The 14,563-nt window shown below is 32.2% G+C and overlaps 1 protein-coding gene and 1 long non-coding RNA gene across 2 annotated transcripts in view; one reads left to right on the forward strand and one right to left on the reverse strand.

Annotated features, from left to right (window-relative positions):
* PHIP (pleckstrin homology domain interacting protein) overlaps positions 1 to 14,563 on the reverse strand; it is a 133,794-nt gene that overhangs the window by 72,450 nt on the left and 46,781 nt on the right. The window contains 8 exon segments of the mRNA XM_047734612.1: positions 3,148 to 3,282; positions 3,709 to 3,862; positions 4,668 to 4,766; positions 5,510 to 5,550; positions 5,644 to 5,744; positions 7,160 to 7,230; positions 11,599 to 11,699; positions 11,982 to 12,203. Of these exon segments, the coding sequence (XP_047590568.1) occupies positions 3,148 to 3,282; positions 3,709 to 3,862; positions 4,668 to 4,766; positions 5,510 to 5,550; positions 5,644 to 5,744; positions 7,160 to 7,230; positions 11,599 to 11,699; positions 11,982 to 12,203 (924 nt within the window).
* LOC125102942 (uncharacterized) overlaps positions 1 to 14,563 on the forward strand; it is a 63,031-nt gene that overhangs the window by 25,502 nt on the left and 22,966 nt on the right. Inside the window, exon 3 of the long non-coding RNA XR_007128234.1 lies at positions 9,596 to 9,667. This is a non-coding gene — a long non-coding RNA (uncharacterized LOC125102942). The remainder of the gene's footprint in view (positions 1 to 9,595; positions 9,668 to 14,563) is intronic.

Consider the following 14,563-nt stretch of genomic DNA (forward strand, 5'->3'; position numbering starts at 1 on the left):
TGATAGTAAAGCAGTATTCTCAAAATATACTTGATAACCTGTATTTCAGAGGACTTATATATCAAATTTTGTTAAAAGCCTTACTTTTTGGCTGATTAATGGGGAATTCATTTATTCATGTTATAAACTTTGATTTTAAAACTTTATGAAATATTACTTAGTCTTAACAATCCTTCATCTAAACTTTTACCATTTCTAGTCTAAACAGGGAATATTCCACTGGAGTTATTTATCCTTAAATCTTCCAAGGCACTATAACTAGTCCCTCTACAGAGCATTCAAAAAATATTTACTAAGTTGAAGTTTAACATCAGGGTTTGAATTTGTACTTCTTCAACTTTTATGGTGTTTTAGTAACTCAAAAAATTACTGGTTTGCTACACAGAGCCAAAGATTTTTAACTACTATAACCAAAATTCAACATTCAGGAGAGTGGACAGTGAACTTAAGCTTCTACTACCCCCTCCAACTGTTTTTATTTTCTTAACAGCAGTGTTGGATGCTTTATCTTCCATCTGTCCATAGATAAAACAACAAAATGAACAAAAAAAGCAAAGAGCAAAAAGTAGGGCACTTAGGTAACTTATAAATTAGAGACAGATAGAAAAAAAATCATCAAGCTAAATTCAAGATCTCAAAAGATCTACTCAGAATTAATACCATTATGAAGACATTTTCTTCTGGTAACATATCACTAACTAGGTAGATCTGGAAGTTAGCTATACAATGGCCAACCATTAACTAGAGTTAGCATTAAGAACTCAGTAACAACAGACAAAAAAATAAGGGTTTTAAATCCCAAGTCCCCTGTAACAGCTGTGTGACCTAGGTAAACCTGGGCAAAGCAATTCATCTCTATACAGTTTCTCCATTCATAAAACCAGTAATAATAAAATCTACCCTGATTATATAACAGAGTTTTCATGAGACCCAAATGAGATAATACATAGAAATATTTTGGAAGTCATCAAAAATCTTACAAAAAATTAAAAGGAGATCCTTATTTTAATTAGATAAAGTATAGTTCATTTTCTAGTTTTTTTTAATGCAGGATATATTTTTAGTCCTTAAAGTCTATGTTTTGTCTTTCTCAGTCTGAATATTCTATGGATACCATCCAGTTCCACTTATTACATAAAGTTGTCTCTTCTGCCCTTTAGAGGCTTTTCTATCTCTTGTTCTTGGAACAGGAAAAAATATCTTTATCTAAAACTCTTATTAGAACAATTTTTAAGGCAGTAATGTAACTAATCCCTTAGCTAATTTCAAAGAACATGTAGTATGGCTGACTTCTATTCCTGGCTATATCACGAATTTGTGATGATCTAAAAGCAAATCAGTTCAATCTCAATGTATTCCAATTTCTATAACATAAGGTAGAATATTAGTGTGATCAACTTACCTGATAAGGAAAAATTCACCTTTGTAGCTTAAAGGTGAAAGCAGTATTCAAGTATGAGAGAAAATTTTACCTCCACTCTACTAACACACCAAAGCCTTTTAAAAATATGAAATTACTTAAAAAAAAAAAGTCACTAATATATGTATAGGCCACAAAATGTTTTCTTTTGAAGCTATAGAGACAAACTGAGAAATAATTTTTTTTTTTAACATAGATGTCCCAAAAAGGAGCAAACCAGAAACACAAGGATAGAAAAAGAAAGAATTCTTTACCAGCATATTTAAGTATCTGCTTTTAAAAAAATCTTCCCTTATACATATATCACTAAGGAAATCCATCTGTCACTAAAAATTGTACTCCAAATAATTAAATCTTTTTTAAAGAGTTTGACAAATTTTTGTTTTTACCTTATATACACTAAGATATCCATAAAGACAGCCAACTTAATTCCCTCACTAATGAAAATTCTTCTTACTCCTCCCTCTAACTGATCTTATTAATTACTTCTTACTACGTAGAAGTAACTTTATTACGATTATCATCAAATATAGTATCACTTTCATGAAATTTTTTCACAAACCACTGTATTTCACAAATGACACTTTTAAAATTTTTCTTTTGCAAAATAACTGACTATACACACACTTAATTGATATGCTTCATAATTCATTACTAGTGTTTTCTATAGTGGATTTCTAAGAAAACCTAAAGATGCTGAAATAGAAATACAAGTTTTTCTTTTATTTTGTTGAAAGGTATCCCTGATACATAGGAAATAGATTAAAAAATAGGTGACTGAATAAACAGCAGTATTTGAGGAAACTTTATACTTCATACAGTAGTTACAGAGACATGGTAACACTGCACAGTAAACTGTATGTGATATTAAACCAGTAAAATTCAATATTCAACAAAGTATACTAAATACCTGCATAAGAAGCAAAATGTAGAGGGGAAAAGGCTTACACACAATATCTAACATACTAAAATTTGAAAAATGACAAGAATGCCTTTAATTTTAAAATGGCATGAGGATGGGGGCACCTGGCTGGCTCAACTGGAAGGAGACTCTTGATCTCGGGGTCATAAGTTTGAGACCCACGTGGGTGCAGAGATTAAATAAGTAAAACTTTAAAAAATAAAATGGGTGTACTGGAATCAAATTGTTATACAAGAGGACTTCTGAAGTATAATAATGCAATATAAATATCTAGGATTTCTTTAACATGGTTTTCCAAAATTTTTCTATGTTTTACCTTCATACTTGTGAGTTTCTCAAGTACCACTGTTAAAACTATTTTAAAAACCAAATTAGTGGGGCGCCTGGGTGGCTCAGTGGGTTAAGCCGCTGCCTTTGGCTCAGGTCATGATCCCAGGTCCTGGGTTCGAGCCCCGCATCGGGCTTTCTGCTCAGCAGGGAGCCTGCTTCCTCCTCTCTCTCTGCCTGCCTCTCTGCCTACTTGTGATTTCTCTCTGTCAAATAAATAAATAAAATCTTTTTAAAAAATAAATAAATAAATAAATAAAAACCAAATTAGTTATCACCACTATATCTGAATTGTAGTATGCAATTTTCTTTTAATTTTAACATCTAAATTAAGTGTACAATACAGAACTTTTTTGAAACTTAAAGGCAAAATAGTGTCTAAACAAACTCTTAAATGGATTTCCTTTGTGATATGCAGAGTACCTGCAAGTGGTCCCCAAATCTTTAACAGCTATAAAATGAAGAGGCTGATAATTACCATATTGAAATAAGATCGAATTTTGACACCTCTTGCCAGATCCCACACTATCACGTTTCCATCATGACCAGCAGAAAAGAGAACTCTTGGATCGAATGGGTGTGGCTCAAGGACAAATACCTCATCTTCATGACCCTGAAATATTTTTAAAGTGGCACAGAATTACAAATTCAAAAAATGGAAATTCAATCAAAAATCAGTATGGGACTATTTCTAGAATTTGAACTCTAAGAATTATTAAAGTGGCGAAAATTTTCAAATTTATCAACATACAATGAAGCTGAGCTAATACCACCAACCAAGGTTTCACTATCATTTGGTGAAACCTAAGAATAGTACTGATACAGCCCTACATACTAAGTAACAGCAAGGATCTAGATTTCCAAGCCAAACCAGTTTAACTACATTTTAAAATTATTTCTAATCTCCCACAAAGACCTGTTATCCATCTAGCAGGATTTCTTAGCTAACTTTTTATAAAAGATTTTATTTCTCAATGAAAACAGTCCATCCTATAATTAGTTTCATTATATCAAATAAAAATGAATCTTTTTTTCTCACCATCAGGACATGAATTAGTTGACCGGTGTAGGAGTTCCAAACTTTCAGAGTCATGTTATTAACTGCAGTTATAACTGTATTGTCATGTCGATCCCAAGCTACCATAGTTACTTTCATTTTTGTGATTTTATCTTCTATTCCTTGAAGGTTTTGGCTGAAAAGTGATGGAGGCAGGATTTGTTTACACTATATTATTAAAATCCTAGTATGGCAAAAACCTAAATGTGTTTTCTTATAATTCATATTTATATTCATTACATGGATAACTATCACTTAACAGGAATTAAGAATAGACTGAATCAATAATGAATGAGGGCAAAAATCACTTCACTGAGTCAGCAAATCCAGGATTTCAGCACTCCTAAGCCCTTAGTAATAGATGATCTTGCGCATGTTATCAATTAACTCCATCTGGATCCAAGAGTTCTGTGCCATGCTGCTCACTCTCTACCTTTTACTGTGGCTGTCATGCCCTGCTAGCTGTTTTGCTCTCCCACCCATCTGAGACTACTACACAAAAATACAAATAGAGTTAACTTATTAAATACTAAAACCAAAGTAACAGTTATAAGGTGAAATATAATTTCTCATGGCTGGAGAAAACCATTAGATACACCATATCATACCTATGTGACATACTATATCATTGCTCTTTGACAGATGAACAATATCGTATGTCCCACTTTCTGAAGAAAACTAGCAAACTTACAAGTATCCTTAGAGTACTATCATCTCCTTAAGAAACTCAACTGAAAAAAGTCATTAATGCAGATCTCATATTTTTGGTAAAAAATAATCTCGTAAATACCCTCTTTTCATCTCCAACAGCACTAATTATTATAGAAAAGTAATAATTTCAACGTGGATTATGACATACGACTTATAGGCTGAGAGTCACATATAGCATACTTTAAATGCTCTACCTTTATCATTGTAATATTTCAAATTTGATCTCTTACCCTGCTGGACGAGTAGCCATATCCAACAAAATGCTCTTCCATTCTCTTCGTTTAAATTGCCAAATACGTGCTGTCCCATCACGACTCCCACTTACAAACCTGTATTAAAGGAAGCCCAACCCCCCAAAAAACCACATGGACTTAAGCAAAATGTGTTTTCCCAGAGATGTTTTTCAAAATACTAAGAATTCATCTTTACTTAACACAGCATTCTAATACAATAGAGATTACTCTGTCAGATAGTCTCTGTAAAACTAAGAACTTCTGCAACTTTATAGGCTTTTAAAATTTTATACACATACATTCTAAGTTGTTTGGCTAGGTGGCTAGGTCTCAAAATAACATTCAACAGTGATTCAAGGCCACTATTTACTACATTACCAATAGAATTTCCAAAGGAGAAATACTGATTTTCTTCTCAATATTAAAGAACTTAACTTCTTTTACTCAAGGTACTTACAGCTTTCTTTCCTTTTAAAATAAGAACCTGGGAAAATTTATACAACATCATTTAAGCTTATCACTAATAAATAGTTCTGCTTCAAATATTACATTTTGATATATTTCAAAACTCTACTAAAAGTTTCCCTATACTTTGACATGTATAGAAAATATAAAAGGTGGATAAAAGTCCCTATTTTTAAAAGTGGCCAAATAAACTAACATTAATACAAATAAAAACGTTCTCAGCCTATAGTCACTTTCTTAGTATAATTGGTCAAGACCTTTATTTTAGGTACCTAGTTCATATATAATTCTAATTAAAACCTGACTACAGGAAATGTTTTTATCAGAACATTTTAAATTGGCATTAAATTTACAAACAAAAATGTTTATTTTACCTGTTGCTAGTGTTGGAAAACTGGATACTGTCAACTTTGTCCTACATATAAGCAGATAAAAAAAGAGAACCCTGAATATAAATTATTAGACTCATTTAAATTTTTCCAACCTAATTCTTTTCACCCATACTTACAGTATGGAACTCCAATTCTGATATTTTCTCTGGCTGACCTGATCCAAAAAAATAAACCCGGATAATATGATCTGTGCTTCCTGTGGCCAGAAACATTCCACCTGAGGAGTAATAGCAAACATTTATGAGTAGAACATAATTTCAAAATCTGAAAATTAAATAAAATGCAAGCAATACTACCGTGATTATACACTGATGATTAACCTTTTATTCTAATACTATTCATATTTATCTAAGTATATAACTAAAATTGAATTTAATGAGTTTATAAGTTTACAAACACAGCTTTAACTGGGATGAATTTTTCAACGGATTTCAGTAGATTTTCAATAGATTTCTATAAGAAATCTTATAGATTTCTACTACAAATGACTTCACTAAGAGATTATATGATTTTATGTAAAAATTAGCAGTCACCCTCCCTAGAGAACATGTCTTTTAACTCTGCTTAAGTCCCTCTCTTGCCACATTTCCTACCTGTTAAAATCCTATCAAACTTTTAGGGCCCTATTTCTACAGTAGGTTGTCTTTGCAACTCTGCCACTGAAAGAGCCTGCTATCCTCTGAACTCATATTAAGATTTTGTCTTGTAGCATATACATTTTATTTTGTATTACAGTTATTTATATATGCAATTTACCCTCTCTCCTTGGAATCAATACTCTCCCACAGTGTTGAAAACAGTGCTGTTTATAACTGCTTACAGAGTACTCTGAAATCATGGATAGTGCCTGTAATTGTGTTATTACTAAAAGGAAAACTGTCTTCATGGCAGTAGCAGTGCAAATCTAGAGGTTAGTAATTAAACATGTTTGGATATTAATATAGCAAAAACAGATTTATGTCATTAGTTTGTAATCACCTGTTCACGTACTACTACTATCCACAACTATGAATTGAAAAGGTAAGTAAAACTGGAGGTATATGTAGAAGGAACTGGTACTAGAAACACTAGGTATTAAATCTATTGATGTTTCATTACATCTTCTCATCATTTCAAATATTCAAATTATAATTTGTTTAAGAAGACATCCATTTAAAACACTACTGCATAAACTCAAAATATAATTGGGGCATCAGCATTGCTATATAGTTGTATTTTAAAAAGCAAAGAAGAATTTGCAGCAAAGTAATTAATAAAGATTTACAAATAGCAATCAAATTTCACTTGGCTACAGGATACTTCAAAACTCCATGAAAATATAAAACATATCTAAAATTTATCTTCCTTTCAGTGAGATAACTTTTATCTATTCTTTAACAGAGTCAATTCTGAAATTCTTCTTCTCTCCTACCAGAGTATTACAGTCTCAAAGAAAATTCTTAGTCATGTGAATACAAAAAATAACCCTAGCGAAGTTCAAATATTTCTAAATTAATTTATGACCATCCCCTGGTATATGTATTGAATATGATTTATATTACAACAGCAAATATTTTTCCAAAACTTTATGTGTTCCCCTAAAAGTTTTCTAAGGTAACTCAAAGTGGAAGATTAGGGAGAAAAAAAGCTTACCAGCACTAAAAGAAGAACAGATCATTTGAACTCCAGGCCGAGGGCGCTCTGTAAATTTAGCAGGTCTCGGACTAAAAACAAAAAAGAAACAATTAACAATATCCATAAAGGGATCAGCAAGACCAAAAATGAGCTGTTTCAAAAAATCATTACAGAAAGACAGAATTAAAAAAGCAACAGATGGCTCCCCTCCTAAAACAAGTTGGAAATCATTATATGTCGTCATCAGAAGATTTTACGGCAACTCTATAGATTTTGTAGGAGCTCCTGATTACACAATGATCCACATATGAAACACTCTCAAAGCCACTGTCACACCAAACACGTCACACTTCCTTCTAGTCAAATTTAACAGGTTCTCAGTTTTTCATACAGTACAACAGTAATGCACAAATACATTAGAAAGTAAGTCATTTATAAACACGAACACACTAGCAAACTAGATGCTGCATCTTGTAGCATATGTATACCATCAGGTTGAGGTAATAAACTTGTAGCATATGTATACCATCAGGTTGAGGTAATAAACTTTTTCAATATTAGTCACTGTTAATTAAACACTTCCCTCTGTTTATCATCTGATGTGATGAAATACTCCTTTTAAGACCTCCAGAAAGAATCTTACATTCATCCTAGTGAAAATCTTATGTCAATTATAATGCTCATGTAAAATAGTCATCTAAAGAAAACAGTCATTTACACTCAAATATATTTACAATAATTGTATGAGTGTTACAAATGTCTTATATTTACACTAGTGATATTAAATGTTTGTTACAATCAACGATACTAAAGAAAGAAAAATTATAGATTTTACACCATACCAGCTCCAATAAATATACAATATATCTGTAATGTTTTCAATACAGTGATTTTATTTAAAGCCCTACTTAACATATATTTTGACTTAGTTTTTCTCAGGTTATCTGGGGAGAAAATTCAAAAAATAATTACAGCCTCAACCAAAGTGCACTGCCTAACTTCTACAAACCATAGCAACTGAATATAGAGTGGTTTCAGTTCTGTAATCATACAAGGAAAAAAACTACAAAATATTTATGATCTATCAGTTATATATTTGGAGCAAGAACAATCTTTCTTACTGATACAGAACACAACAGAAGTATTTGTTAAAAATTCTTAATTACTTTATAAATAGATTTTTTTAAAAAGATTTATTTATTTGAGAGAGAGAGAGAGAGTGTCCCAGCTATGGAGACCAATGCGGAACTAGATCTCAGGACCCTGAGATCATGACCTGAGCTGAAAGCAAGAGCTGGTCACTTAACTAAGCCACCCACATGCCCCATACATAAATTTTTTAACATGATGTAACAACTTTTCTTAGTCATAGGATCTGACATAACTGAGCATGAATAGACAGTTTGGAGAAAGAGAAAGTTATTAAAACATTCTCACAACCTAAACAATTATTCACAGTAAAATTAAAGTAACTCTAATTTAAGTAAATTAATCTGAAATTATAAAAGCAACTAAAGGTACTACTTTAATATCTTATGGAAAATTTTTATTAATTCTTGGCACAATCATTCATCCAAGTGTTAAGCAACCATTTCATTGAAACTCAGAATATTCAAATAATCATAGAGACTGCCATTTTAAATGGACTTTAATATTTTTAAAGGGACAGGTACAAATAATTTATTTTTAAAATCACATTTTAGGAAATATTTTAAGATGAGGCCTTGGATTCAGACTCTCTGAGTTCAATTTCCAGCTCTGTCACTTACCAGGTGTATGACCTCAGGCAAGTTAACATTTCTGTACCTCAGTCAGTAAAATGGGAGTAAAAACAAAACCAAATCTTAAGAGTTACTGAGATAACTAAATGAATTTAATCCACACAGAGTGCTTAGTACTGTGCCCAGCACACTCAATTAGTATGATTAGTTATGATTAGTATTTTAATTTACTTCAACCAGTCCTAGACAGTCCATCAATGAATAATCACTTTTAATTTGGTACAGCATCGAGAGGGCGTTCCAACAGTGTACTTTCAGTATCCACCTCAGTTTTCTCTTCCATCTGTCCTAAAGACAGTATTTATATACCTTCTTCATATGGTTGTCATAAAGAGTAACACGATGACAAATGTAAAGTGCTTAGTACAAGCTTGGCAGACTAGGTGCTTAATAAAATTTTGTAATTATTATTATCATCTGTGTATTTTAGGATTCCCATTCTCCCCCACATCTAATCTAAATATGCCTATACAGCTTTCTCCAATCAGAGATCTCTTCAGCCAGCTTCCGAGTCACCCAGCCACTCCTACTTCTCATCTACAAAGTGGCATCTTTATTAGTGGGAGTTATTACCATATACATAAACACTGCATAAAAGCAAATTTATCAAGAGATTTGGGTTTCCAAAATAGGTTTCATTTACTAACAGAACTGATTTTCTCAATTAATGCAGATTGGATTGCTGAAGGCACCTCCCCAACAAATTACATAGAAGCATTACAGCTCAATACAATTTCTGCCTTTGGTGAGTAATTAGAACCCATATGACAGTCCCAATCTACATCCAGCCAAAATTTTTGGCAGCTATCAGCCATGAGTAAAAATGGGAAAAGAAAATAGGTGTCCCACAGACTATAAGTAGGAAAAAATTACTCCTTTATGCGTGACTTTAGATTAAAAGCTTTTAAGGACAATTATAATAACAAATAGAAAGAATACTACCTCTAAATAACCAGAAAAAACTGGTATGTCCAAACATAGGAAGATCATGAAGCAAAGTATGGAATAACAATTCAGTGGAACATAATGCAGCCATTAAAATTATTATAGATAACTATGATAAATTGTTAAGGAAAAAACTAGCAGAAAATTATATATACTTCTCTAACTTACTTTTACATTAAAAAACATATTTATGTTAAAAATGTGGTTAGGGGAGTTGGTTAATGGGTGAATCTATGTAAAGGTTCTGAAAAAAAAAATCATTTATATGGAATAATTCACTTCTCAAGAATCCAGATAAATATTACTGTACTTAGCAATGTAATGCTCAAGAAGCACAAAGTCAGGGTTTAATTTTGTAAAAACATTTTTGTTCCTATGCTAATTTGAAGACTGTTAGTCATGTTTTTCTTCTCTACGAAAACAAAACATGAAAAGACAATGGTATCCCAATCTGGTCCATTAGGAGGTAAAAAAATACTCAAAGGAAAATGACAATTAACTGTTGCTATTGTCCATACACATCAGTAAAATATTTAAACTTTTATCTAAATGTCTACATAAAATCTTTAGTATTTTAAATATTAAGAATGCAAGTAAAATGAAATTAACCTGCTTTCTCCAAAGAACCACATCTTTGATCAGAACCCTTTTTTCAAATGAAGTAGTTTGTTACTCTAGCTGCCAAGGCCTCCTAATGCCCTGCCATAAAAGGCACTCTCCAGAAATGTTAATATTCATGAAGCTTAAATAAATGCTACTGTTTTGAAGTAATAAAGACATTCACAAATTACTCAACTTGGGTTGATAATTTATAAACAGAAGTCAGATAGAATTACTGAGATATACCTTCTAATCTGAATGATATTCTACCATGAGAACAGAGATGAACATTTTGACACTGCATAACCGGATGTACCGCTTCTCCATTCACTGACTGTCTCTGAGGCAAAACATAGCACTTCCTCTCCCTACTACACCCATTTGGCATGGCATAGACAGCATGGGACCAACAGGCAGGGAAGTTCTGTTTTAATGCTGGCCTTGCCAATTTTTTAAAAAACTGTTTTAACTATGGGAAAGTTTTTTAACCTTTTCTTGTCTCATTGTCCTTAATCAAAAAATAATAATGTTTAGCCAACCTGTTTTAATAAACCGAGATTATTAAAACAAGAGAAAGCACAAATGCAAGATGTTATTGTGGGATGGGGGAAAGACACATCTAACTATCTTGATGTAATTTAGTGAAAATGTAATCAATTGGTTTTCCTAAGTTTCCTGAGATCTATAATAAAATCTAAAATTTATAGAAGTAATGACAGAAATAATTGCAATTCTTCTAAAGAACAGCCTTAGGAACTCTTAAGATTATGTTCTCAGTACCAAAAGGGGCTACTGAGATGAAACTATGCCACATACAGAAAGGAGTGGTAATAAAACAAGTATGTTCTGAAGGAAACAGTTAAGGCTAGCAAAAAGAAGGCCCCCCTCAAAAAGAAAAAACAACAGCAAACAAACATGTTACATGTTAACATAAGAAACTTTCTTTGAAACATGAAAAAGACAAAGCGGGCATGGGGGGGATGGGACATGAAAATCAAACAGGTCAGTGAATGCATTTTTGTTACTTACTCGAGGAGAATAAATAAATTTCCTATTATTGACTACTTTTATTATTGGAATTTTAACCATTAAATTAAACAATTTATTCTATGAAATAAAAGAGCAACTGACTTTATTTTAAGGGTTCCGGCATCCCACAGCCAAAAACAAATAGTGCCATCTGCCCCAGTAGAAGACAGATATCTCTTTGAGCCACTGCACAATGGAGAGAACTGAAAAACAAATGAAGAAAAAAAAATCTTTATAAGAGTGACATAATTCAAAAAATAAACCCACTTTTTACCAAATGAATAGCAACTATAAAAAAAAGAGTTAGAAAACATCCAGAATTGATGAAGGTCTTAACTACGATGTTTTTTAAAGTCCATGCATTTAAAAAGAAAAAAAAAAATATTCCTTTCTTCATTTTACTTGGCTTTATTACAAGGGATTACAAAAGTTACTTAAAATTTAAATTATAATCAAAAGGAATTTACAGGGATTAAAACAATTACCTGTAGTGATGTTATAGATGCACTGTGGCCCTGAAGAACAGCCAACGGTGCACACGTTCGAAGACACCAGACTCGGATCATTTTATCACAACTTCCAGCTGCTATCATGGTATTCTCATAGTTTACAGCCATGTCTGATATTTCAGCAGCATGTCCTCTTAAAGTAGCTAATAATCTCCCATCATCTGTTGCCCAGATTTTCACAAGACAGTCATCAGAACCCTTAAAATAAAAATGTGTATTAATGGAATTAACTCTATACATTTTTATTCAAATTCTGAACAGACATAAGAAACTATATCTGCAATGTCCACTTCCCAACAATTACATTTTTAAATACTAAAATGTGAAATACTTGTTTCAGGAATTTTCCTCTATACAAGGCTATTAAATTATTCACTTATAAAAAAAATGCATGTGTGTCCACCAATCTAACAGGAGAAGTAGGATGTTAATAATATTTACCTATGACCCCCTATCCAGCAGCCATGGTGACCTCTTATCCCGGATCTTGTGAAAGAATTTGAACTTCTGAAGTAATAGACCAAAATTATAATAGAACAAAAGTAATATACAATAGTGACTAATCCTATGTTACTATGTTATACAGAAATGAAAGTAAGCTAATTTGGGGCTTTTTCTCCTAGGAAGCTAAAAACAATATATATATGAATTTTCCATCAGTGATCTTCAGCTAAATGTATTACATATAAAATCACTAAGGCCAGTTTGCAAAAAAAAAAAAAAAAATTGTATGTATGAAGTCAATAAAAATACCTAAATTATATGTTTACACTGCTATAGTAGCATAAGCTCAGAAAGAAATTGTAAAAGATAAAAAGGTTTTCTATGAATACCTATATTTACAAATAAACATTTCAATTTCACATAATCAAAAAGAGATCAGAACTTCTAGGCTCTATTATTTTTTCCTTTTCTAATCTTCCTTATTCATTTTGTAGCTCTAAATTAATATTCTTTTACCAAACTCTCAATATTTTCTCCTATTGTTCATTATTTGAAAGGTTTTAAATACATAAAGAAGTAGGGAACAGTGTCACAAGCCTCATACATCCATTTCCCAGATTCAAACTTATCCACAGGTTTCAAGGGTGGCATGTTACAACCTTCCACTCTAAATCTTTAAAACAAAACAAAAACTCTTAAATCTGACATCAGAAAGAAGATTCACAAAAACATGATACAGATGTGTTACTGCCTTCATAATAATGATACAACATATAAATGTTCACACCATATTAACAGAACATGTGTATCCTAAATCAGATTCTGCCAGCACTACCTAGAAGACTTTAAATTAAGTCATGTGCTTCTGACTGAGGTTTGAAGCAAATGAAGTAGATTATCAACCACTAAAGACTAGTGATAAAACTTTGGTAAATTATCTACATTAAAATATGGTATTCTTACCACATTTATGTAATCTCAGGTTTTTTGTCCATAAAACAAAGTTGTTAAATTGGATGATCCCTAAGGTTCCTTCTATCTTTAAAATTCAGTTACTCATGCACTCATTTATTCATCTGCCTTGAGATTAAATATGTGTTGAACACTAGAGATACAAAGATGAGATGCTAAGACACAGTATGCCTGTCCTCAGGAAGCAAGGCAGAAGAGTATAAATGCAATAACATGTCCAAAGTGCTATACTATTAATCAGAAGAGATCCAAACCAGGAAGCAGTGTGTTTGTCCTGAGGGTGGAGAAATAGGATCTGGATCTGGAGAAGAATCCAGAAGCAGTGATGCCTAGACACTGTCTTCTGCATGAAGAGGCAATGTAGTGTAGTAGCCTTGAGAACAGATTGCAGGATCAAATGTCTCAGTTCATAACCTGTCAGGACCACTTTCTACATTTAATGTTTTATTTTTGTTTATTTATTAATGTTTATTTAATGTTTAATGTTGGGCAAGTTACCTGTTCCCTAGGCCTCCAATGTCTTTTCTATACCTATCATAAGGTTGCTGCAAAAACAAAATGAGTTAAGTGAGGATGCAGTGTCTGGCAATAATAGCTATGGACGACTACCACTGCTTTTGTTGGTGGTTCTTACTTTTACTTTAGCAATATTCTTACTTACTATTTTAAAAAGAGCAAAAACATCCCATATGGCAATTAGAAAAGTTTGATCAAAGGCATGAAAATGTGAATTATGAGCACTGCAAGTAGTCTATATGTTAACACAGTGTGAAGCAAAGGCATGAGGATGAAGTTAGGAAAAGACTGTGAAGGACCTTTTCTGGTATACCAATAAATGATGTTTTATAATGGGGATCACTTAAGATTACAATCAGTATCAGGATCAGATTTATGTTTTCCAAAGATACTGTTGGCATAAGTGCGAATTAGGATAGAAAGTCGAAGGCCATCTGAAAGTTGTTGAAGTAGTACAGGTAGGAGAGAAGGAGTGATATAACTGAAATTATTACAGAAGAAGAGAAAGAGCAAAAGATACGGACAATAGCTGTTTGGGAAATTAAAGTGATGAGGATTATATCGTGGCTATCTGTAGAAAGTGAAAAAGGAACTGTAGCAGGCCATGACTTCCAGAAAGCTGGTCA

This window comes from Lutra lutra, chromosome 6 (assembly GCF_902655055.1).
Source record: "Lutra lutra chromosome 6, mLutLut1.2, whole genome shotgun sequence".
NCBI lineage: Eukaryota > Metazoa > Chordata > Mammalia > Carnivora > Mustelidae > Lutra > Lutra lutra.